The following is a 25416-nucleotide window of genomic DNA, read 5'->3' as shown; positions in this document are numbered from 1 at the left end:
TAATTTTAAGAAGTTCAAATGTAGAAATCCTTTTATACGAAGAAATCTGCCTTGCCACTTACAATGAGTGAATGCATGGCTATAATTGTCATGCAGCGCATATGCTCAGACTGTAGCATCACCCTTCAACTGACAGAGCAATACATCTGGGGCTTTGGTCAGATGCTGAGGCCTTTAAGCAAAAGTATTAATGAGAGTACTTCAAACACAAAAGAAAATCTTAGTTATGTTTATTAAGTTTTTATTTGTTAGATAATTTTTTGCTTTTATTGTGTTATAAACCTTATTTTGGACATTAGAAATTTGAGTTACTGAGAAAAAAATGTCAGCTGAAAGGATTTTGAATTTTTTTTGGAGCGAATTGAATGATTTTGTTGGAGCGAAACTGAGTTGTGATTTGACTAATATGAAAGGAGTGTCACCAAAGTGGGAGCATTCAAAACTCGGGGTGTCAAAGTGGGGCACAGAATGTATAACTTGTATGCTATTGTACTTTTGTATACTATTTCAAAGGTTATATTTTTTAATGTATAATACACCTCATATAGAGTTCATGAAATCAAGCTTTTAAAACTGAAAGGTGCATCTGACTTCTTGGACTACTGGCTTGGGTATCTGGTTCTACATATTGTAAAAACTGGTGTATGCATTGCACTTTCATACATATGGTTTGATATTACTAATTTGCACAGAGCTTCACACACTGGGAGCATGCCTCATGAATTCAGGTCGGGAGGTCAGTGAATCGCACAGGATTTTCCATCTGAATTCTTGATCAACCCTCTCAGTGCACAAATTCGTAAATTTTATCCTATCATTTTTATATACCCTAAATTTAAGGAAGCAATTTATGCTCAGCTACAACCTATAAGATTTTGATTATCATGGTAACCATAAGAAAAGAAAATGATTTCTGCATGGAGTCAACTTATACACCAGATTTTACGATAAATATCTTTTTTTTCCTTGATTCACTCACCTTTTTTCCTGTCTTTTCCTCCTGTCCTTTCTACCCTGCTTCCTACCATCTAGAGAACTAAAGTGTAAGGTTGAGGAAGAAGAGACTAAGAGGAAGTTTCTTACAAAGCAAGCCAAGTTTAACGAAGGCCATTGTATTCACTGCCTGGAACCTTTCCAGTTCCTGGTGAACAGCAAACGTCGATGCCTGGACTGCTCTCTATACACCTGCAAAAACTGTAGTAAATTCAACAAAAAGGAGTATGGTTGGATTTGTGATCCCTGCCGGATTGCCAGGTGAGACAATGCATGGAGCCAATCTCCCTTATGCATGAACATCCTTTTTTTTCCCCCTTCCATGGAATCTGTCTTCCTAATGTATGCACCTTTCATTATTTATTTCCCCTGCCATTTTCTCCCCTGAAGGTGCTGACTCATGCTAGAGTTTCCACAGCTGCTGGTAGCCCCCCCCCCCCCCGCCCCCACCATTATCTTGGAAAGTGGCCATTCTTCATTGGTATGCTCATACTTTGAGATTTGGCAAGCAACGTTGAGGAATTCACTGTCAAGCTTGATCCTGTCCTCAGCCAGCATCATAGAAGTGCACTTTTCTCTATGATCAGGAGTGGGATGCAGAGACTGATTTTCCCTTCATTAGCTCAGGAATACTAAATTCACCAGTAAAAAGATGTGTGTTTAGAGATAATTCAGTGCCTTCAGCAGGGAATGGTGCTTGCAAGAGGTGCAATTAGAAAATGAGGCTTTAGTGTTGTAACCCTCTCTCTGACCGGCACTCCCTGTGAGTATGGCCTCCTCGTTGAGAATGTGGGATCACAGAAATACCCCTTATGTGTATGCTTCAAAGAATTGTTGACAGAACTGAGCATTCTCACTGCTTGATCACCATCTTGTGGTAGAACAGCAGTATTTGGCTGTTTATGTGTAAATGAAATAACATGCTGATCTTAATTTCTAAATAATTGTAAATTTTTGCAGGACTTGTATCACTCTGAAATGTATACATTTTTCATTATTTTAACTGTTTGCAAATTCTTTCCTTGTATCCAGTTTAATTACTGACTATGATTATTGTTCCTCTGCACTTTCTTTCTTGTACCTCCTAAACTCCAAATACTCTTTCCTGTATGTTCTTCCTCTTCCTCATTTAATTCTCAAAGTCTTCTGATCCAACTCATTTTTTTCTAGTTGTGAAAAACTGCGAGCTTCCTTGCCTCCCTCAGTCTACCCTTCCTCCTACAATCTGCTGGTTTCTAAGGCCAAAGCTTGTGATCACCCAATCACTACTTCTTAATTTGCCCTGTTTTCTCTCCTGCCCACTTCAGCTTTGATGGTGTCCTGCGGGATGGACACGGGGATCTATCACGTCTTTTTATATCATTATAAATGAGCGTGGTCATCCTGAATTTCCGCTGGGGTTATCCCAGTCTCCCAACATTGCTTTGGGAGATCAGTGGAACCCCCAGTGATACTGTGTAAATGTCTGAAAGCATCCATTTAGGCCATTTCTCCAGGGGCTCTGCTGATCTCCCACCAAAGTTACATCGGGAGATCGTGACAACCTCTGCAGAAGTTCCAGGTCTACATATTATTAAGTGAAACCTGAACAAGGCTAATGCCTGGGGTTCTTTTTAAAATAGATTTCAGCAAGTGATCCCCGGGGGTAAGCCATTACATCGAGTTACATCGAAACTACAGCGCAGAAACAGGCCATTCGGCCCAACTGGTCTATGCCAGTATTTATGCTCCACATGAGCCTCCTCCTTCCGTACTTTATCTAACCCTGTTGGGATACCCTTCTATTCCTTTCTCCCTCATGTGCTTATCCAGCTTCCCCTTAAATGCATCTGTGCTATTTGCCTCAACTACTCCTTGTGGTAGCGTGTTCCACATTCTAACCATTCTTTGGGTAAAGACCTTTTTCCTGAATTCCCTATTGGATTTCTAGCTTGGAATATGAAGTCGAGTCATCTGGTTTGTAGCCCAGTAGGCATTTGAACGATAGTTAATACAATTCCAGATCCTTTATAGAGCAATGGATGTGTTATTCTGTAAAGTATGTCAAGTGTAACAAGGTTCAACATCCATACATGTGTCAGAGGCCAACAGTTCACACTCCATCTGCTTGGAAAATATATATAATTGATTTAAAAACTTGTTTAACTGCTTATTGAGAAAGGATCTGGAACTCCTTAAAAAAAATTTGCTTAATGAGGGAAAGAATCTTTTGTATTGAACAAGCCCCCTGGAATAGGTACACATACCTATGTGGTAGCCTGAGTGACTTCAGTTCAGTTGGAAGCCACAGTTCGAGTCAGCGTGATGAGAATGGACTCCAAGGTACTTAGAACTATGTTTTGCTTCATCAAAGCTTAGTTTAATGCATGAAATGTGCTAAAAAATTGTAATGATTTAATAGGTTGATCTCAGTTTAATATATTGGTGAGATTAATTACTGTATTTCTTCTCATTTGTTAACTTAGTTTTTGTTTTTATATAATTTTATTTATTTACAATAAATGTGCATTACTAGTTTAGCCTGAATTACATGTCTCACCATGCAGCCTGCTATCCCAGATAGTTATCACATAATGTCGGGATTTGATTAATAGGAAGCGTGGATTTGCCTATGGTAACTGCCTTTTGCGGAGAGCATGAATAAAGATCATTGCAAAGTAGCCTGAATTGAAACACCCTGCCTTCGATCTACATTTCTCAATTTTAAAAAAACTCCATGATATAATTATGAACTTATGTAACGTGAAACTGCAAAACAAGGATAGCATTATCCAGAGTATTGCATTCATTATATAACTTACATTGTATGAAAGAGGAAGATTTTTTTTCTCATCAAGAGAATCCAGTATTCTGTGCAGTTCTATAACCCTGAAGAAGCAGATGTTGGATGCTTTTAGAAAAGAAGATGGATATAGTGTAACAACAGCCATTTTGTGCACAGTGAGATCCCACAACCAGTGGTGAGCTATACGAGCAGTTAACCTGTTTCTAAAGGTGTTCATTCCGGGAGCAAAGTAGGCAGGACATTAAGAGACCTCGCTGCTGCTTTTCACATAGTGCCATGGAATCTTTAATCGTGGAATCATAGAATCATAGAAGTTTACAACATGGAAACAGGCCCTTCGGCCCAACATGTCCATGTCGCCCAGTTTATACCACTAAGCTAGTCCCAATTGCCTGCACTTGGCCCATATCCCTCTATACCCATCTTACCCATGTAACTGTCCAAATGCTTTTTAAAAGACAAAATTGTACCACCCTTTGAGTGAAAAAATTGCCCCTCTGGACCCTTTGAGTGAAAAAATTGCCCCTCTGGACCCTTTTTTATCTCTCCCCTCTCACCTTAAATCTATGCCCCCTCATTATAGACTCCCCTACCTTTGGGAAAAGATTTTGACTATCTACCTTATCTATGCCCCTCATTATTTTATAGACTTCTATAAGATCACCCCTAAACCTCCTACTCTCCAGGGAAAAAAGTCTCAGTCTATCCAACCTCTCCCTATAAGTCAAACCATCAAGTCCCAGTAGCATCCTAATAAATCTTTTCTGCACTCTTTCTAGTTTAATAATATCCTTTCTATAATAGGGTGACCAGAACTGTACACAGTGTTCCAAGTGTGGCCTTACTAATGTCTTGTACAGCTTCAACAAGACATCCCAACTCCTGTATTCAATGTTCTGACCAATGAAACCAAGCATGCTGAATGCCTTCTTCACCACCCTATCCACCTGTGACTCCACTTTCAAGGAGCTATGAACCTGTACTCCTAGATCTCTTTGTTCTATAACTCTCCCCAACGCCCTACCATTAACGGAGTAGGTCCTGGCCTGATTCGATCTACCAAAATGCATCACCTCACATTTATCTAAATTAAACTCCATCTGCCATTCATCGGCCCACTGGCCCAATTTATCAAGATCTCGTTGCAATCCTAGATAACCTTCTTCACTGTCCACAATGCCACCAATCTTGGTGTCATCTGCAAACTTACTAACCATGCCTCCTAAATTCTCATCCAAATCATTAATATAAATAACAAATAACAGCGGACCCAGCACCGATCCCTGAGGCACACCACTGGTCACAGGCCTCCAGTTTGAAAAACAACCCTCTACAACCACCCTCTGTCTTCTGTCGTCAATCCAATTTTGTATCCAATTGGCTACCTCACCTTGGATCCCGTGAGATTTAACCTTATGTAACAACCTACCATGCGGTACCTTGTCAAAGGCTTTGCTAAAGTCCATGTAGACCACGTCGACTGCACAGCCCTCATCTATCTTCTTGGTTACCCCTTCAAAAAACTCAATCAAATTCGTGAGACATGATTTTCCTCTCACAAAACCATGCTGACTGTTCCTAATCAGTCCCTGCCTCTCCAAATGTCTGTAGATCCTGTCTCTCAGAATACCCTCTAACAACTTACCCACTACAGATGTCAGGCTCACCGGTCTGTAGTTCCCAGGCTTTTCCCTGCCGCCCTTAAACAAAGGCACAACATTTGCTACCCTCCAATCTTCAGGCACCTCACCTGTAGCTGTCGATGATTCAAATATATCTGCTAGGGGACCCGCAATTTCCTCCCTAACCTCCCATAACGTCCTGGGATACATTTCATCAGGTCCCAGAGATTTATCTACCTTGATGCGCGTTAAGACTTCCAGCACCTAAACCACAGAACCAGGCAGATGGGACTTGGTATAATATCTTTTCTGAAGGATGGCATTTCCAATAACACGGTACTGCACTGGAATGCCAGCCCAGATTATTTGCTCAATTCCTGGCACGGTGCTTAAACCCACAACCTTCTGATCCAGAAGTGACAGTGGAACCGACTAGACAAACTGACGCACAGTCTCTGTAATCTTGTCCTGATGGTGTCATAAAAAATGTTATTCACAACACTATATCTGAAAAATATCTCACCTCAGGGTTTGGATCACTGTAAATCTCTAGAACTTCACCCAAATGGATGTTTTATTCAGTGCTGTTTGACCTGAAGGATGTTAATGGAGGAGCAGCCAGTGATAGCATCAGTCAAGTATTTACTGAGTCACTGAGTAGCAATCAGGGACAGAATTCCTGGCTAATCAAATCTGAACTTTCTAATTATACAGTACTGGCAAACACTGAGCATCAAGCTCCAAATTCATTTATTGGGACAAATCAAGAAGTAATGGTGAAATAATTGGATTTTGAAAGCCTGTTGATTGGAGAAGGAGGGGAAGTCCCGAAGGAGTAAGAAATTCCAAAGGGGAAAAAGTTGGATTAAGAGCTAAGGAATCAAAAGATTGTGGTGGGGAGGGGGAGAGAAAGGATAAGATAAAGTGTTAGAGAGTGAATTTAAGTATGAAACGGAGGGAGTAAACATAGCAAAAGAAAACATAAAAAAAAAGATTTGGCACTTACTTCTTGTAGGGACACAGACCAGGTTTGTAAAAGGGAAAAATAGGTTGGGGATGGGGGCAATCAAAATTGCTGTTTTTGCGAGCAGGCAGACATCCCGGCTGGACCACATATATTTTTGAATGAGACTTGGGCAAATCTGTGTGCATGTGTACATCGGACACCAGCTCGTCCCACCTTCACTTAAATCCGACGAGCCAATAATTAAAGCAGTAAATGTACCTCATTGAAGTACTTAAGGTAGTTCATGTTTTATGTATTGAACAGTTAAAAAGATTCTTGTGTTACCTGGGCGGCTTTCCCACGGCTTCCAATTCATGCCTGGTGAAAGCAGGCGGAAGGGCTGGATCAGTGAAAAATAGACTAAATAAATTAAATAAAATTACATTTCCCATTGTAAAAAAAAGGTAAATATACATACCTTAGAAATGATGTTGCCTGGACCCCCCCCCCCCCCGATCCCGGTGTCCGGTGTCTCCCCCCCACCCCCCCCCCCCCCCCCCCGATCCCGGTGTCCGGTGTCTCCCAGCTAAAATCATGCCCCATGCCTTTGTTTTTTCAGGATTGTGAAGACTGGGTCACTGGACTGGTTTTACAACCATGTGAGGTCTCGTTTCAAAAATTTTGGAAGTGCAAAGGTGATGCATTCTCTACACACAAGATTTCAACCTGGAGAAAAACAGCCCCTGCGGCATTTAGGTATGCTACTCCTTCTTTCTAGTTGTGTTTGTCAGTAACTTTTTGTCAGGGTTACACTCCTGAGTGCTTGAGGATATGGATCTATTTTTTTATTGAGAGAACTAGGTGACTGACTAATGCTCTAGAGTAATAAACAATATCAAAGTTAAATATAATGGGAAAGGAGATAAGAATTGAAGTAATGGTGATTATGTGTTGAAAAGCACAAAGTTGAAGGACTCATAAGATTTCAGCATTTTATTAATTTTGAAATACTTTAAGGTATTATGTAAGTAAAGCATTATATTGCTGATTATTGTCTGTTTTCCTTTTGCATCTGTGTAATTAAAACATGTGTTATAAATTTAATTACCAGCTTTAGCCTGAATGATATGGTCAGACAGTATATTCTTTTCTGCCTTTTGGAAAGGACGGGAGTGCATGGTGGTTAGCCTGCTTATTCTCTGGTGTGAAATATCACAGTATAGTGGTCACTGTTAATCCTTTGGCATGCCTCTTCCATTCATAATGCATGTAAGGATATAAGTTTCTGACCATAGGAGATGTGGGACTGCCTGATGAAAACTGCATTTTGCTGCAAACATGAATGAAGAAGTTGGGGGAGGGACTGAATTACACAAAGGGAGTTCCACAATTTTGAAGTTGTGAGAAAGAAGGTTGTGGGATGCAGTGATTTCAACACGGTGAGGATGTAGGGAGGAGGAACAGTGTGCAGGATTGTGTATTTGTAAGGAAGTTCAGAGGATACCGTATAGTGGTATCAATATAGACAGGCAAAGGGTTGCAACCACAATTCTCCACATGATGAGCTCTCAAATTCAAACATCTCATCCTGGACACCCCTAATTGGTGTGGTGAGGAAGAGAAATAAAATGTAAGCCTGTAGTTATTTTTCTTTTTTTTTGCCGAAACACTTATCCATGCCTTTGCCACTTCCAGACTCAACTATTCCAGTACTCTCCTGGATAGCCGCCCATCCTCCACCCTCCATAAGCTTCAGCTCATCTAAAACTCTGCTGCCCATATCCTAACCCGTGCCCAGTCCCACTCGCTCATCACCCCTGTGTTCGTTGACCTACATTGAGCCCCAGATATCCAACATCTTGAATTTAAATTTTTTATTACCGTGTTCAAATCCCGTCATGACCTTGCCCCTCCCTATCTCTTCAATCTCCTCCAGCCCTATAACTCTCTGAGAACCCTGTATTCCTCCAACTCTGGCCTCTTGTGCATCCCCCACTCCTTTCAACCCACCATTGGCGACTGTAACTTCTAATTCTGGAATTCCTTTGCCTCACCACCTTTCTCTTCTCCCCTATCTCCTCCATTAAGACCTCCTTAAAACCTGTGTCTTTGACCAAGCTATTGGTTACCCTTCCTAATAACTCCTTCTTTGGCTCGGTATCAATTTTTGTCTGAAGCTAAAGCTGTTATATAAATGCAAGTTGTTATTTTCTGGTTCTATTTGATTTTATTTTTGTTTAAAAGCTTTTTAAATGCCACCCACATTTGAACATCAGGTTGAGTCAGTTCACATGGTCTTCACATAATACTCTCTACACTCATATCTTGCATTTTCCAATTGTGGGAAAATCACCACTCGGAGTCAGACTTAAAGATTCAACATGCAGTTTATTGGACAAAGTACTTTGGGAGAAGAACTGGACACTCCGCAGTGCACGCAGCCACCTTCTCAACTTCAAAATGGCTGTCACGCTTTTTTATACCTTTTCAAGTACAGACTTTCAGCAGCTATTACATTATTAGTCTTGATTAGTTTACACATTAGCCAGTTAGGCCCCCACAGCAACAATTGACCTCCAATCACATTAAAACAACTGTTATCAACTTAAGACAGTATGGTCTTTGTCTGTTCAGTCTGGTTCTGTAGTTTTTATCAGCTCGTTGTGAAATGTCTTTTGTAACTCCAGACTGTAAGTCAGTTTTCTGAACACACAAACTCAGCATTTTTTAATGTCTTTTCCCACAGTCGCAGAATCCATTTTGTTTAGTAGAGTCCATTTTGTTTAGTAGTCATATGTTATGTTTAAGCTTTTAATTATGGTTAGTCTGGTCTGCGCAAAGCGCATTTCAGTGTGGTCTTGGGACATTGACCACAGCCATGCACACAATAGTCACTTCATCTTTGCCTTTAACCCAACAGCTTAAATTTTACTTTAACAGTTCCTCCTTTTGGTCATGATTATGGCTTAATAATCATTTAGACCAATACCGATAGAGTTCATGCAACATTGGTCCGGCATTTAATACACAGCCTTTTCGGGTATTTATCTTCCGTGATGTTCCGTGCGTATGCCTAACCCGTTACTCTCAGGCTACATGTTACAGATAGTGTTCTTCAGCTTTGTTATCGTCTTTCCTGGCGTCCTCGGGTGTCCCCACTGGATGTTCTTGGTCAGTGACCACGCTGGCCCCTGGCATAATCCGAGTCATCATGACTTTACAGCAGACATTAGAACATCCGACAACCAAGCAGCAAGCAATTATTATTACAATGAGAACAATTAGTCCGTGCATTAAATAAGACCCCCAGGATCCTCCCAATAACCACTTGAGCCAAGCATTCCCCTCCCTTGGGCCTTGTCTAAATTCATTGAGTTGCTCTTTTATGTCGTTAACGGCTTGGGTGATATTGTAGGATTCATCTGTAACATGTGTTATACAGATGTCTCCTATTATCGTGCATACTCCCCCTGCTGGGCTAATATATAGTCTACGGCATAACGGGTTTGCTGCGAGTACAAACTTAATTCCGCTAGTTCTTTATTAACGGCACTCAGTCCTTTCGCTGTGCTGTTTCCCAAAACGGTTAGTCCACAGATTAAATAGTTTCTATTCTTCGCGCCAATCACTCCTGTTGATCCCCCCAGAGACAGGGATCCAAGAAACCCGTAGCCGATCGAAGGTCCCAGTGTGACTGGGCCCCTCCAGTCGGCACAAAACTCCCGGCTGATGGCCCGTGTTACAATCTTTCTCCGGACATGCCCCCTTTGAGGGCATGGGACCGTGAGTGGTCCTATTGCCCCTACTGCAAAGAGGATCGGGAGGGTTGGCGTTGCCGTCGTGAAGGTTCCGTTTAGGAGGAACACAAATCCCTTCCTGGCTCGGTAACATTTAACATCCCGGGTACTGGCCCGTACGAACTGTATATACCGCCAGTTGCTCGGCTCACTTGACTTTCCACCCGCTTTTACCAATTGGTAAGTATCAAACGGGTATGTCCATGTGGCTGAGCTGACATGAGTCCCATTACACTGACCACAAATGAATTGTCTCCCCGCGGTCACATTCAGGCATCTTTGCTCATTACAGGTACAAGCAAAGTGATCTCCGTTTACTTGACAGTGCTGATGGGCACATTGCGTCTGCACACAGGAAGCACTCTCGAGGACCAAGGCGTATGCACACCCCCATCCGTGTCCCGAGAAGCAGAGCGGGTAGCTTGTATTGTCTGAGCATACCCTCCCTTTTATTCCCTGGACCCCCCAGCACACAGGATTTGTGGAGTTTATTAGTTCCACGCATCTCCCCTGTATACCCCTCCTATATATGCCTGTGCGTCCCTTACAGGGTGCGTCTGAAGTATCTATCGTATATAAGTCATAGGGGGTCCACCCAGGGGTGGCCACAAACAGGGTCTCAACGGAGTGGGCTAACGGGTAACACACGGTTCGATTTCCGTGTAGATGTACATGGGTCGTGAAAAATAAGTTATCTTTCAATCCTGTTAATTTTACGACCGCGACCACATAGTGACATAATTATACACATATATTTAGACATGTTAATTAGGTTTTGCTTATTACTCTATAGTAACAACTTCCCAAAGGCTATATCGCCAACCCGAACGCTTTAGTGAGTCTTGCTTGTAGTTATCATCTGTTGTAAAATAAATAAAAACATTTGTTCAATGTTTATTCATTTGTTTCTTTGTATAATTTCAATTGAGTCCAATGCTTCCATACTCCCTTCCCTCTTATGTCGAGACAGGCACAGGTGTCCCCACTAATTATGACCTCATATGGGCCATTCCATTTTGGTGCAAACCCCGGTTTTTCGGGTAATGTTTTTACCATGACGCGACGTCCCGCCGTTGGGACGTCAGGGAGCGTTTCAAGCTCTTTCTGTGCGTCTCTTCCTGATTGTCTCTTACTAATTTGCGCATCCCTTTTAGCTGGGCGCTTAGTTCCAAAACATACCGTTTAATTTTATCTTTTAGTGGGCCTACATCGGCCCCACCTGTTATGATGCTTTCCGGTAATTGCATTGCCCTGCCTGTCATTAGCACATAAGGGGTCAATCCGGTTGTCCGGTTTGTTGTGGCTCTTAACCTCATTAATATAATAGGTAATACTTCTGTCCACGTTTTCCCTGACGTTTGCATAGCCTTGGCCAGGGTATTCTTAAGGGTCCGGTTCATGCGTTCTACCATTCCGGAACTTTGCGGATGGTAAGGGATGTGGAATTTTTGTTTTATCCCCATCAACTGGCACACTGTTTTTACCACCTTTCCGGTGAAGTGTGTCCCCTGATCTGAATCAATTTGTATGGGTACTCCCCATCTAGGGATTACCTCCTCCGCCAATATTCTAGCCACTGTGGTAGCAGTGCAATTTCTGGTAGGGAACGCTTCTACCCACCTGGTAAACTGGTCTATGATAACCAAACAATAGGTTTTACCGTGGGATTGTGGTAGTGGCCCTGTGAAATCTATTTGTAGATGTTCCCAGGGTCCCTTTGGTCGGGGTTGGTGTCCCATCTTAATCTTTATGGGTCGACCAGGGTTGTGTTGCGCGCATGTCACACTGCGGTGACAATGTTGGGCTATGTCCCTCCCCATTCCTTTCCACCACCATTCCTTCCCAGTACTAGTTGCCATAGTCCCCCTTCCCGCATGTGAGAGTCCATGGTGTAATTCCAAGAGGGTGTTTTGTATACATTCCGGCGACATTACCTTGTCATTACGTCTCCAAACGTTATCAGTCCCTCTGCTTGCTCCCTGTGTTTCCCACCTACCCTTTTCCTCTACCGAGGTATCCTCATGTAGGTCTTGAATATTTATTTCGTTTTCTGTCTGGACTGTTACTGCCATTGGCAGCTCGCAGACTGCGTCCCGTTCTAACGCTAGCTGCGCTGCTCTGTCTGCGGTTTGATTTCCTTTGTATTTTAGCCAGTCGGGGGCTGTCCCTTCCTGGTTCTTTCCGATGTGCCTTGACTTTTATTACTGCCGCTTCTCGGGGTTTTTCACTGGCTCTCAGCAATGCCTCAATTCTTTGTTGGTGTTTAATAGGGGTTCCCCCCGTGGTTAGAAACCCCCTCCTACCCCATGCCGCCATATAATCATGTACTACTCCGAACGCGTACCTACTATCGGTATATATATTTACCGCCTTCCCTTCAGACAATTCCAGTGCCTCTGTGAGTGCCACTAGTTCCGCCACCTGCGCGGATAAGCCCCCGTCAATTCTTCCCGCCCTTACTGTTTCCAATCTATCATTTACTACCGCCCACCCTGTCCGGGGTGATCCTTCCACGTATTTACGTGAGCCATCTACAAAAAAGGTTTCTTCAGCCATTGCTAAAGGTGCATCCTTTATCTCACCCTCCTCTGTATTCATGTCTACATCTCCACAATTATGTGGTTCGCCTGTTTCCAAAATTCCTTCTGCTGGGTTATCTCCTGTGTCTCTTACTATTATAACTGATTTACTGGGAGGCAGGAGGACGGCTTCCCATTTGGCCTTTCTCATGTTTGAGACGGATCTTAATTTCCCTGTATTTAGCATTTCCACCAGAGTGTGTTTGGTGTGGAGGATTATATTTCCTGTCATCACTATCGGTTCGCTAACCCTTACTGCCCATGCGGCGCAATCTAAGGCAGCTATACACCTTGGCAGTCCGGTTACTACCGGCCCTTCTGCTGTTGAATAGTAACCTATGGGTCTCCGTTTATCGCCGTGATCTTGCATTACTACTGCAGAGTAGAACCCCCCCTCATTGTTGCAGTGTATGTGGAAATCTTTATTGGAATCTGGTAGTCCCAGTCCGGGGGCTGATATCAGTTCTGCCTTTAGCTTATTATAGGCCTCGTCTTGTTCAGGTCCCCATTCTATGGGGCTTAGAGCTGGCTTTCCCCCTTTAACTAGCCTCTGTATAGGTTCTGCCAATTTTGCGAATTGCGGGATAAAGCTTTGGCTATAATTAAACAGCCCCAGTACCTTCCTGACTCCTCTTACGGTGACTGGCCGAGGCATTTGTTGCACTGCCTTCTTTCGGTCTGTGGGCATTTCTTTAAGACCTTGTGAGATTAAGTGTCCCAGGTACAGGACTTGTGCTTTCCCGATTTGTGCCTTTTTGGGACTGACCTTTAACCCTGCGGCTTTTAGTTCATACAACACTAGATATAGTGCTTCCTGATGTCCCGGTTTGGATTCTGAGGCTATCAATATATCATCCACATATTGTAGAATCGTGCTGCCCTTTCCTAGTTCTACCCTTTTCAAAAGATAGCGGGGCTATTGTGGAATCCCTGTGGTAGGCGAGTCCAAGTATATTGTTTGTCTCCCACTGTAAATGCGAATTTTTCCTGGGAGTCGTGATCCAGGGGTAGGGACCAGAATCCATTGGCTATGTCTAATACGGTGAAGATTTTATGCTTCGGCGACAATCCATTCAGGATTGTTGAGGGGCTTGCTACAATGGGGTGCAATTTGGGCGTGACTTTATTAAGAGCAGTATAGCCTATCGTGAGTCTATAACTTCCGTCGGGTTTGCTCACTGGCCAGGTAGGGGAGTTAGTGGTACTTGTAGTTTCCCTTAGGATTCCTTTTTTCACTAACCCTTTTACTATTTCTACTACCGCTGCCTTTGCTTCCGGTTTTATTGGGTACTGTCGGTGGGGCTTATGCTCCGGTCCGGGCACCTTTATCGGGTCAGTTTTGGTTAGGCCGGTGTCTAATTTTGTTTCGGCCCATACTCCAGGGACGGAGGCACAGATGGCTCCAAACCCTTTTGTTTCTAGTCGCCAATCCCTGGAGGTGGCCGTGGCCACCTTAATGGTCTCGAGGTGACTCGTGAGTCTCCCCATTCCTGTTTTCCGGCCGCCCTGTTTTGGCCAGATTAGCTCTCCCTTCCCGCAGTCGATCAAAATTTCGTACTCTTTCATTAAATCATTCCCATTATTGTACCTTCGTTATTTTTACATACATAGAATTTCATAGGTATATACAAATTATTTATTTCTACTAACGTGGTCTCACTCAGGTAAGCGGGTGTTTTATTCCCCCCTATCCCTGTTAGATAAATCATCCTACTTGTAATGGGTAAGGGAAGGTCGGTGACGGATATAGATGCCCCTGTGTCCACCAGCATCTCACATTGCCTGCCCCCTACCAGTGCAGACACATAGATCCTTCCCTCTTTCTTACCCTTATTGATGGGGGCTGCCGGCCGTCAGTCTTGCTGACCTCGGAGGTTCCTTGGCCCCTCCGGTTCTATTGTGGACACGGGTTAGGGTTGGGATTTCTCATGTTTGCTCCAACATGTTGCTTCTACGTGTCCATATTTATTACAATAATTACAATGTTTCTTGAAGTTGTTTGCCTTCGTATGCAACCGGCAATCCCTTGCAACGTGCCCTGGTCGGCCACAATTGTAACAGATCGGGTTGGACCTGGTTCCGCTCCCGCTACCGTAGGCAGCTACTCTTTCTTGCTTTATCTTGGTGTGAGATTTCTCCTCTCCACCCCCTTGTACGCCGCTAGCCCATTCTACCAGTTCGTCATAATCTTGGGACAGGATCACTCCCATTTTTAAGATGGCTTGATGAGCGCTAGAGAGCCCATCCTTGAAAGCCTGGATGAAGGCTCGATCCCCACGGCCCGGGTTTTCTTGCCCTGAACATTCCTGATATATTTGGAACAATCGTTCCCCATATTCAGAGGCCCCTTCCGCCCTCTGCTGTTTGGTTGTTGTGATTTTACTCTAATTGGTAGGGGTGTTCCCCAAAACTCTCTGTACTTCTGTTTTAAACAAGATGAAGGGTGCCTGCTGGGCATCCAATTCTGCCGTTAGGGCTACCGCATGTGTCCAACGCCCCCCATTATAGTCTACAGCGGCAAGGGCGGCGGGCCCTCCGGCCACCTGTCTCCATTTGTCCGCTGGACATGCGGCTCTGACTAATTGGTGTATATCTCTTAAGTGCAGTTGGTGTCCTACCCAGACCGTATCTAGTTCTGCCCAAAATTTCGTATTCGTGCTCCTGGGTTGTAGTTTACCCAGTGAGGCCATTATCTGTTGCCTTTCTCCCGGGGTGAATGGTTCATACTGTGCTGTTGGCCGCGCGTTTGTTCCCCCCCCGTGTTATTGGCGCTAAGTTATGTTCCGGCGTAATCTCTTCTTCTGGAGGGGCGGTCGCTTCCTCATAAGGGGGGAGAGGGAAATTTTTTCCTTCCCATTGAGTCCCTTCTAATACTTGATTACTTTTTTCTAATTCCCTTATCCTAGTTTCTAATTCCCTAATTTTATCCTTATCTTCGCTCCACTTTCTAGTGGAGGTGCCTACTTGTCCTATTAGTCCAGTTAGTTGGTGGACTAGTAATACCCCTGCCTTTTTTGTTCTGTCTTTCTTTTCCCCATCTATCCACTTTCTCTGTTGTTCTAAGGTCTGAGAAACATCCCAGCCATCCTTTTGCATCTGCTTAATCAATGAGTGTCTGTCTGTCATATATTTATCAATAGGGAACCCGCAGGTCCCCATCTAGTTTGTTCACTTGTCATCTTTACTTGCTGTGTCATCTTTTCTTTCTATCTTTCGGGTCCCGGTCTCTTATCACCGGACTTTCTTTTCTCTCAAACTTTCGGGTCCCGGTCTCTTATCACCGGACTTTCCCAGTCTCTTATCACCGGACTTTCCCGGTCTCTTATCACCGGACTTTCCCGGTCTCTTATCACCGGACTTTCCTGGTCTCACCGGACTTTCCCGGTCTCTTATCACCGGACTTTCTTTTCTCTCAAACTTTCGGGCCCCGGTCTCTTATCACCGGACTTTCCTTTCTCTCAAACTTTCGGGTCTCGGTCTCTTATCACAGGACTTTCCCGGTCTCACCGGACTTTCCCAGTCTCACCGGACTTTCCCGGTCTCTTATCACCGGACTTTCTTTTCTCTCAAACTTTCTCACACTTTCTAACTCCCGGCCCAAATTCCACTCCAGATTTTACTTTTAACTTTTAACTCCGGCCCCGACTATCGACTCGGCAACGTTTTTTTTATACTCACGGGCACAATTGCCATTTTGGTAACGTGTTTCCTCCACTGGAGTCCGGCTCTAGGTTAAGGTGATCAGCTTCTTAACACTTTTTAAAAAAAACTTCAGACAGTACACATCGTAAATTAACTTATGCTCTAATCTCTGCGTTTGTTCGCCACTACAGAGTTTGATACCGGATGGCCCTGACCACTTGTGCCTCACAATCGCAAGTGCCCTTGGTCCCTACGCCCACTTCATGGTCCTGACCTTCGCGTGGGGGATCTCCCCTCTTAACAACCGGTCTAAGGCTGGGCGTATGAGAGGCACTCCCTTGTCCTTAGTCGATCAGCACAAGCAATCAGTTCCTGTTTATACCCGACAGTCCCATAAATTCTCCTAACTTTCCCCCGTTTTTAACTGCAGTGTTGGCTCAGTCTTACTCCCACAGTTCAATAATCTCTACTCCAGTTCGCCGATCGAGGCCAACCGATCAACTCACCAGCAGTGAGATCCTGCCGACTACGCCAATTTGTTGTGGGAAAATCACCACTCGGAGTCAGACTTAAAGATTCAACATGCAGTTTATTGGACAAAGTACTTTGGGAGAAGAACTGGACACTCCGCAGTGCACGCAGCCACCTTCTCAACTTCAAAATGGCTGTCACGCTTTTTTACACCTTTCAAGTACAGACTTTCAGCAGCTATTACATTATTAGTCTTGATTAGTTACACATTAGCCAATTAGGCCCCCACAGCAACAATTGACCTCCAATCACATTAAAACAACTGTTATCAACTTAAGACAGTATGGTCTTTGTCTATTCAGTCTGGTTCTGTAGTTTTTATCAGCTCGTTATGAAATGTCTTTTGTAACTCCAGACTGTAAGTCAGTTTTCTGAACACACAAACTCAGCATTTTTAAATGTCTTTTCCCACAGTCGCAGAATCCATTTTGTTTAGTAGAGTCCATTTTGTTTAGTAGTGATATGTTATGTTTAAGCTTTTAATTATGGTTAGTCTGGTCTGCGCAAAGCGCATTTCAGTGTGGTCTTGGGACATTGACCACAGCCATGCACACAATAGTCACTTCATCTTTGCCTTTAACCCAACAGCTTAAATTTTACTTTAACAGTTACCCTTCCTAATAACTCCTTCTTTGGCTTGGTATCAATTTTTGTCTGAAGCTAAAGCTGTTATATAAATGCAAGTTGTTATTTTCTGGTTCTAATTGATTTTATTTTTGTTTAAAAGCTTTTTAAATGCCACCCACATTTGAACATCAGGTTGAGTCAGTTCACATGGTCTTCACATAATACTCTCTACACTCATATCTTGCATTTTCCAATTTGTATGTGCTTGAATGGCGTTTTGCAGGTAGATTTTGGAGTGAGGCATCAGCTCCAACTCTGTAAGGAAGTCTGATGGATGGGAGGGCACATTGGACTGAGTCACCCCTACTGTAGATTTCAATGGTGGAATGTTGCTCTCTTCCGCTTCTCAGTCAGTATTGATTGGGATCATTTGCATTTTGTTGGCAGTGATTATGCCACATGCGGCGCCAGAGATTGGCTAGTATTTCCTCAGTTCCATTTGGAAGCTATCTATCATTGTTTGGATTGGCAGATATCCCTAATGTGCTGGTTGTGGGTGTAGTTGTGCTTCACCACAATACGGGGATGGATCTCTGACTGCCAATGGTGAGAGCTGCATTAATATGCACTGCTGGGTCTTGAGCAAACAAGCCTTGCAAGCGTGATGCTTGATTGCGAGGTCAGTCTTCCCAAATTGCTGTTCAAAGTGGATTTATGTCAGGGTACGATCAAAATATATGAATCATAGAATTATAGAAGGAGCCCATTCGGCCCATCGTGCCTATGCCGGCTTTTTGAAAGAGCCTTGCCATTAGTCCCACTCCCCTGCTTTTTCCCCATAGCCCTGAAAATTTTTCCACTTCAAGTATTTATCCAATTCTCTTTTGAAAGTTATTATTGAATCTACTTCCACCACCCTTTCAGGCAGTGCATTCCAGATCATAACAACTCGGTGTGTAAAAAAAATTTTCCTCATGTCGCCTCTGGTTCTTTTGTCAATGACCTTAAATCTGTGTCCTCTGGTTACCGACCCTTTTGCCACTGAAAACAGTTTCTCCTTATTTACTCTATCAAAACCATTCATGATTTTCAACACATCCATCTAATCTCACCTTAACCTTCTCTGCTCTAAGGAGAACAATCCCAGCTTCTCTAGTATCTCCACATAACTGAAGTATTTTGTTCTTGGTACCATTCTAGTAAATCTCTTCTGCACCCTCTCTAAGGCCTTGACGCCATTCCTAAAGTGTGGCGAATAGAACTGGACACAATACTCCAGCTGAGGCCTAACCAGTGTTTTAAAAAGGTTTTGCTTTCTATGCCTCAATTTATAAAGCCAAAGATCCCATATGCTTTTTTAACAGCCTTCTCAACTTGTCCTGCCTCCTTCAAAGACTTGTGTAAGTACACCCCCAGATCTCTCTGTTCCTGCACCCCCTTTAAAATTATACCATTTAGTTTATATTGCCTCTCCTCATTCTTCCTACCAAAATGAATCACTTCACACTTCTCGGGTGTTAATTTTCATCTGCCATGTGTCTGCCCATTTCATCACTCTGTCTATATCCTTCTGAAGTCTGTTACTATCCTCGTCACTGTTTACGACATTTCCGAGTTTAGCATCATCTACAAACTTTGAAATTATGCCCTGTATATCCAAGTCCAGGTCTTTAATATATATCAAAAATAGCTGTGGTCCCAACACCAACCCTTGGGGGACACCACTGTAAACTTCCCTCCAATCTGAAAAACAACTGTTCACCATTACTCTCTGCTTTCTGTTCCTTAGCCAATTTCGTATCCACGCAGCAGCTGCCCCTTTAATCTCACGAGCTTCAATTTTGCTAACAAGTCTATTATGTGATGCTTTATCAAACGTCTTTTGAAAGTCCATATACACAACATCAATCACACTACCCTCACCAACCATCTCAGTTACTTCATCAAAGATCTCAATCAAGTTAGTCAAATACAATTTGCCTTTAACAAATCCGTGCTGGCTTTCATTTATTAGCCCATAATTTTGTCCTGGATTAATGTCTCTAAAAATTTCCCCACCACCGACATTAGACTGACTGGCTTGCAGTTGCCGGGTTTATCCCCCTCCCCTTTTTTGAACAGTGGTGTAACATTTGCAATCCTCCAGTCCTCTGGCACCACTCCCTTATCTAAGGAGGATTGGAAGATTGTGGACAGAGCTTCCACAATTTCCACGCTTACTTCCCTCAGCAACCTAGGATGCATCCCATCTGGACCAGCGGAAGGAGTATGCTGACTTTGAGTTGGCCTTCCTACACTTTATAGCATATGGAGGTTGGAGCATATACTTCCATGCCCCTCATCATTCCTTCTGCATTATCCAATGGCCAAGATCTTGTTCCCAGGTCTCTTTCAGGCTTTGTGTGCTACCTGGCACTGACTGGTGAGCATGCAGAAGAGAGTAGAGAAGGATTCTGCTGAACTTTCTTAGATTGTGGAGCAAAAGTTTCAGTGTGGAGTTTACAGAGTGTTACTGGGTTCTGAAGGGAGCAGAATAGGTTGGACAGTGTAAGGTGGAATTTGTCAGCCAGTTGTTGAAAGGTTATGATGAGTCCCTACTGGAGAAACTGGTCTAATTCCCTTTTCAGGCCAGATTCTAAACCTTGTTTTTTCTTGCCCAAGGGTATCTTCAGTGCTTTGCAAGCCTTCTTCCAAGCTATCAGGGTTATTGCTATTATGTGATGCATTCAGGTCTCTACAATAATGAGGAATAACATAATTCCAGTTTTTACTTTATTCTTAATGTATTTATTACTTCTTGTAGATTCACACTATGAACGAGGTGGATTTGACAGAGCATCAGACAGTTACTTGCATGGTGAGTAAACAACAGGATATTTATTTTTTTGTCCATTTTACAGTAACCCTATTGACACCACTTTCTGGCTTCCAGGTATATTCAGTGATATTCATAATACAGCCCCCGGCTATTTGCCACCTGTGGCCCTTGGCAGACTTGCTGGTCCATCTGCCAATTGAAATGAAGAATACACCATGTGGGTAATTACTGGAGTAGACCCACTTGTCATCTATCAATGGGGCAGCGTGTCACCCGACCCGAGTGTGGCTCTCAAACGAGACTTTGATTGGGATTGTAGCCCATGGCAGAGAGTTAATGAATAACATTGCGTTAAATATACACTTGTGGAGAATCTTACTCTATCTAGCTGAAACAGATATTTATCACTTTTATTTGGCGGTATAATGATAGTAATGATGATTTTCTCCTTTAGCCACTGAGACAGACTCACTCTTGTTGGGATAGATCTTGGCTTTGTGCAATAGTGTAAAACAGGCTGCCGACTCGCTGTCACTCGTTTTACACTATTGCACAAAGTCAAGATCTACCCCGTTGCCTCCTTACATAATTAGCTCCACTGCCCTACTGTCAGCTGCTGCACATTACATGCAGCTATGCAACAGCACAAGCACACAGTATGCTTTGTTAGATTTACAGTGTACATACTGGTAAATGAAAGAAATACAGACCAGCACACCCACTTGTTCCTTCTGGTCTCTCAGAAGTTGGCAGTTTGTTCATTGTTAAATATTAATTATAGAACTTCCTCGATGGCTCATTCGCAGTCAAGTAGTACTGAGCCATAAAGACCATGAAGGCCCCCCAAAGTTCAGTCTATACTTTGTCTTGAGTTGACTGATCTCAGTCAGTTGTAAACAATTTTACAACACCAAGTTATAGTCCAGCAATTTTATTTTAAATTCACAAGCTTTCGGAGATTTTCTCCTTCCTCAGGCAAATGAAACATTTGCCTGAGGAAGGAGAAAATCTCCGAAAGCTTGTGAATTTAAAATAAAATTGCTGGACTATAACTTGGTGTTGTAAAATTGTTTACAATTGTCAACCCCAGTCCATCACCGGCATCTCCACATCACGATCTCAGTCAGGGCAGTGAAGGAGGTGCTAGAATTGGTCTCACTATTCATGAGCTAGAGACTGGAAAAATATATTAAATCAAACTCGGCTGATCACCATCCAGTGACTGCGTCTGGAAAGTGCACGTTTGGGGACATTTGGTAAAGACAGATTTACGATCAGTTGTGATGTCCCTAATAGTTGAACAGCCTGGTGGTAATCAATGTCTGGGGCCACAGTAAAGGGCTGCCAGTGTCTGTGGAACTGTACCCCAACATGACTGCATCTTCAGGGAAGAAGGAGGCGGATGCAAAGAATGTATTTTTATGTAGCACCTTTCACACCTACAGGACATCCCAAAGTGGTTCACAGCTAATTCATTATTTTTGAAGTGTGACCACTGTAATGTAGGCAGAAGCAGCAGCTAATTTGCACAGAAAGCTGATTTCATCTTTTTCAAACTGATCCAGCAGGCAATGGCGAATGGTCAGCTGCTGATGTGGACCACATAATCAAGCCAAAAGTGATATTGGGATTCTGTTTACGAATGCAGGAGAATTCATTAGCTTTCAGATATTAATGCCAGCTGATGAGATTTCCTCTATAATGAATAGCTGATAGCTTGGTGTATGTTTCTTACTAAATGAGTTGGGTTTACAAAGAATAACAGAAGCTAGGTGCTTTCTTGAGGGGCTCAGATAATGTCACAAACAGAAATGTTGAACATATTATTAGTCTTGTTACAATGAGGGTTTTTTCTCCCCAATTTCCCCCTCTCATGGAAGTGTTGACTCATACTGACACATGGATCTACAGGCACCAGCAGGCCTCCACTACTCTGCCCAGGTAGCCATTCTGCAAGTGTGAGTCCAGACAGTGACTGTGGGCTGTATCACAGCTGATCTCAGTGCTGTCCTGTCTTAATGCTGAGATGAGCTAGCTCAGCATGCACCATCAGAAATTGAATCACAAACTCAATAACATAGTAGATGGTGCATTTACCCACGGAGCCATTGGGGAGCTCATATGAATGAATCTTAAAAAAACATTTCTTGATATTAAAAATATTGGTTTGGTTTCTCAAAATGTTGGATATATAAAGTTATATGACGAGACTTTTTTCAAGAGCTGATACTTTTGTACAAGATTCCTCCTCATCTCACGTCTCCACACAGTTTAAAGGACCGTATCCTTCATGGAAAGTGGAAGAGCCAATGAGCCATGTTCATTTTTATCACAGTGACATCACATGAGACTGAGTAAATTGGCACATTTGGTAATTAGCCATACAGACAACAACAACAATTTGTATTTATATTGCACCTTTAATGTAGTAAAACGTCCCAAAGCGCTTCACAAATTAATCACGATTATCAAACAATATTTGTCATGTGCCACATAAGGAGATATTAGGACAGGTGACCAAAAGCTTGGTCAAAGAGGTAGGTTTTAAGGAATGTCTTAAAGGAGGAGAGAGAGGTAGAGACGTTTAGGGAGGTAATTCCAGAGCTCAGTGCCTAGGCAGCTAAAAGCAGACCAAGGAAGGTCCAATCCTTAGACCTAGCTGGTCTCAAACAAGGCGGTGGCAAGATGCCACCTGTGTGCTTCTGGAACAGGCAAGAGATTTTTTTAAAACACTTGCCAAACTTCCCACTCCTGATTGCCATACTGTAATTCTTACTGGAATGTGTGCGGATGCCGGGTGATGACAGGATTGGGGTCAGCAGTGATGACTCCCATGACAGAATAGCCCGTCAGCATTCACGGTCAAGGCTCACACATGAATGACTATTTAAATGAGGTACCCTGGAGTGGCTGGCATCTGTAAAACTGTACTCTGTCATGAGTCAATAACTTCAGGAGAGGACAGGAGAAAATAGGGGGAAGACTTCTTTCCCAAAAATGTCACTTCCTTTGAGGGGGATTGAGTGGTATGGCAGTTATCAATCACCACTGGATCTTATTTAATTGTAAGGATTATAAGTGAAGTAAATTGTGGGCAGTCTTGATCTAGTTCTTGTGGATTTGGGACTATGGCAAAAACTGCCCACAGATTGTTATGGAACTCAAACAGGACACAAGGATGGCTGGTGTGGGAAATGAAATGTGACACTGCTGTAGAAAGGAGTGGGGAATGGCGGGTGCTCTGTTTTATGGCCGAAACTGAGCGACACTTTTGCAATTGAGTAAAGAGAGGTGCACCCTGCAGCTAAACCTGGCAGTATCTGACATCAAAGTGCTTAATGCTGATAATGGATGGGGAAAGTGCAGCATTCACCAGCACCAATATCCTTCACCTTGATGAATTCAAAAAGTAAATACTACTACCTTTTCTAAATATTTGACCACTGTAAGAAAATAGCCCAGTGCGAGAAATGTCCGAGCCCATTCCACGCAGAGTCTGTGTATTCCATCATGGACTTCCTGCCCCCCAGCAAGAGAGAAAAACTTGATGGATACTTTTTATCCATCAAACAAACTGTTTCTCTGAGTTAGATAAGACCTACTGCTGTAGCTCTCGATATTTTGTCAGTTCCCACAGTCAAGTCTCCAATGTGCGGCAGCTTCATTTGTTTAGGTGGGAGAGACTCGATTGACCAAATAGCTCCTAAATTAAAAAGGCACCCCACTGTCAATAGCAAGAGCAGAAGTTGCTTTACTTCCTCACACTCATCAATTAAACATGGAGTTGGTTAATACCAGTTTTTGTTGAGCAGTCACATTTGCTTCCTGTGTCTTGGCCCAACCGTGTGCTTTCTGATTTGGTGTGCGTGCCAGGCGAAGGGCAGCGCGGCGTTAAACTGTAAGTGAAATTGATGTTCTGTGTCCTTCTCCTGAAGTGCACAACATTACGTGACCCTAGAACACAATGCTTTGTAGGGTGTTAGGATTTCACAGTCAAGTACCAGTCTCAGCATTAATGATGTGTTTTTCTCTTCTGTTTTCCCTTCCTGTAGGTGAATACAATCCTCAGACGATGGCAGGGGTCATTGAAGTGGATGAAGATAATTTAAATGACTCAGAAGCTCACCGCTATAGTGTGGTAATGTCTCTTTTAGGTGTTTGCATTTCAAAATGTCAATCATTTGTGCAGTAAGATTTTACTTTAAACGCCATACTGTATTTTCAAAGGGCTTCTTTAATCGTGGTAATTTGGTAATTGCATTTATTACTTGGGGTGTCTGCTGCCATCCACCAAATATAACTGGATCTATAAATATATACTGATGGACCAGTTACATTACTGGGGATGGAACCTTAATTGAGACTAAATGTAGATCGCAACAGACATCTAAACAAAAGACAGACTCTGTGGAGGGTTGTGACAAGAAAAGAAAACTATGGGCTGCATTTTGGAAGATTAATTAGCATTGGTTTTAACTGAACACCAGGTGTTCCATTGCACATTGAATGGCAAATTTACAGTTTGATGTCCTACTGGGCTAGAAAATACTTATTACAGATTACACTGTCCCAATCTCGTATCTGGTTTGTATTACTAGCTCTATTTTCTCAATCTCTGTATCTGATTTGTATAAATAACTTCATTTTCCCAATGTCTCGCTATCTGGCTTATGTTGCTAGCTCCACTTTCCCAATATCCATCTTCAGCTGCTTCATCAATGACCTTCCCTCTATAATAAGGTCAGAAATGGGGATGTTCGCTGATAATTGCACAGTGTTCAGTTCCATTCGCAACCCCTCAGATAATGAAGCCGTCCGTGCCCGCATGCAGCAAGACCTGGACAGCATCCAAGCTTGGGCTGATAAGTGGCAAATAACATTCGCGCCAGACAAGTGCCAGGCAATGACCATCTCCAACAAGAGAGAGTCTAACCACCTCCCCTTGACATTCAACGGCATTACCATTGCCGAATACCCCACCATCAACATCCTGGGGGTCACCAATGATCAGAAACTTAACTGGACCAGCCATATAAATACTGTGGCTACAAGAGCAGGTCAGAGGCTGGCTATTCTGTGGCGAGTGACTCACCTCCCGACTCCCCAAAGCCTTTCCACCATCTACAAGGCACAAGT

At 43.1% G+C, this 25416-nt stretch overlaps 1 protein-coding gene across 1 annotated transcript in view; it reads left to right on the top strand.

Annotated features, from left to right (window-relative positions):
- Window positions 1–25416, top strand: part of mlphb (melanophilin b) — a 111912-nt gene that overhangs the window by 18738 nt on the left and 67758 nt on the right. Inside the window, exons 2-5 of the mRNA XM_067987917.1 lie at window positions 1033–1254; window positions 6966–7102; window positions 20266–20319; window positions 24333–24418. Coding sequence (XP_067844018.1) covers window positions 1033–1254; window positions 6966–7102; window positions 20266–20319; window positions 24333–24418 — 499 coding nt within the window. The remainder of the gene's footprint in view (window positions 1–1032; window positions 1255–6965; window positions 7103–20265; window positions 20320–24332; window positions 24419–25416) is intronic.

This window comes from Heptranchias perlo, chromosome 7 (assembly GCF_035084215.1).
Source record: "Heptranchias perlo isolate sHepPer1 chromosome 7, sHepPer1.hap1, whole genome shotgun sequence".
NCBI classification, from domain to species: Eukaryota; Metazoa; Chordata; class Chondrichthyes; order Hexanchiformes; family Hexanchidae; genus Heptranchias; species Heptranchias perlo.
Note: the sequence above shows the minus strand (reverse complement) of the source record. Positions and strands in the feature narration are given on the sequence as shown.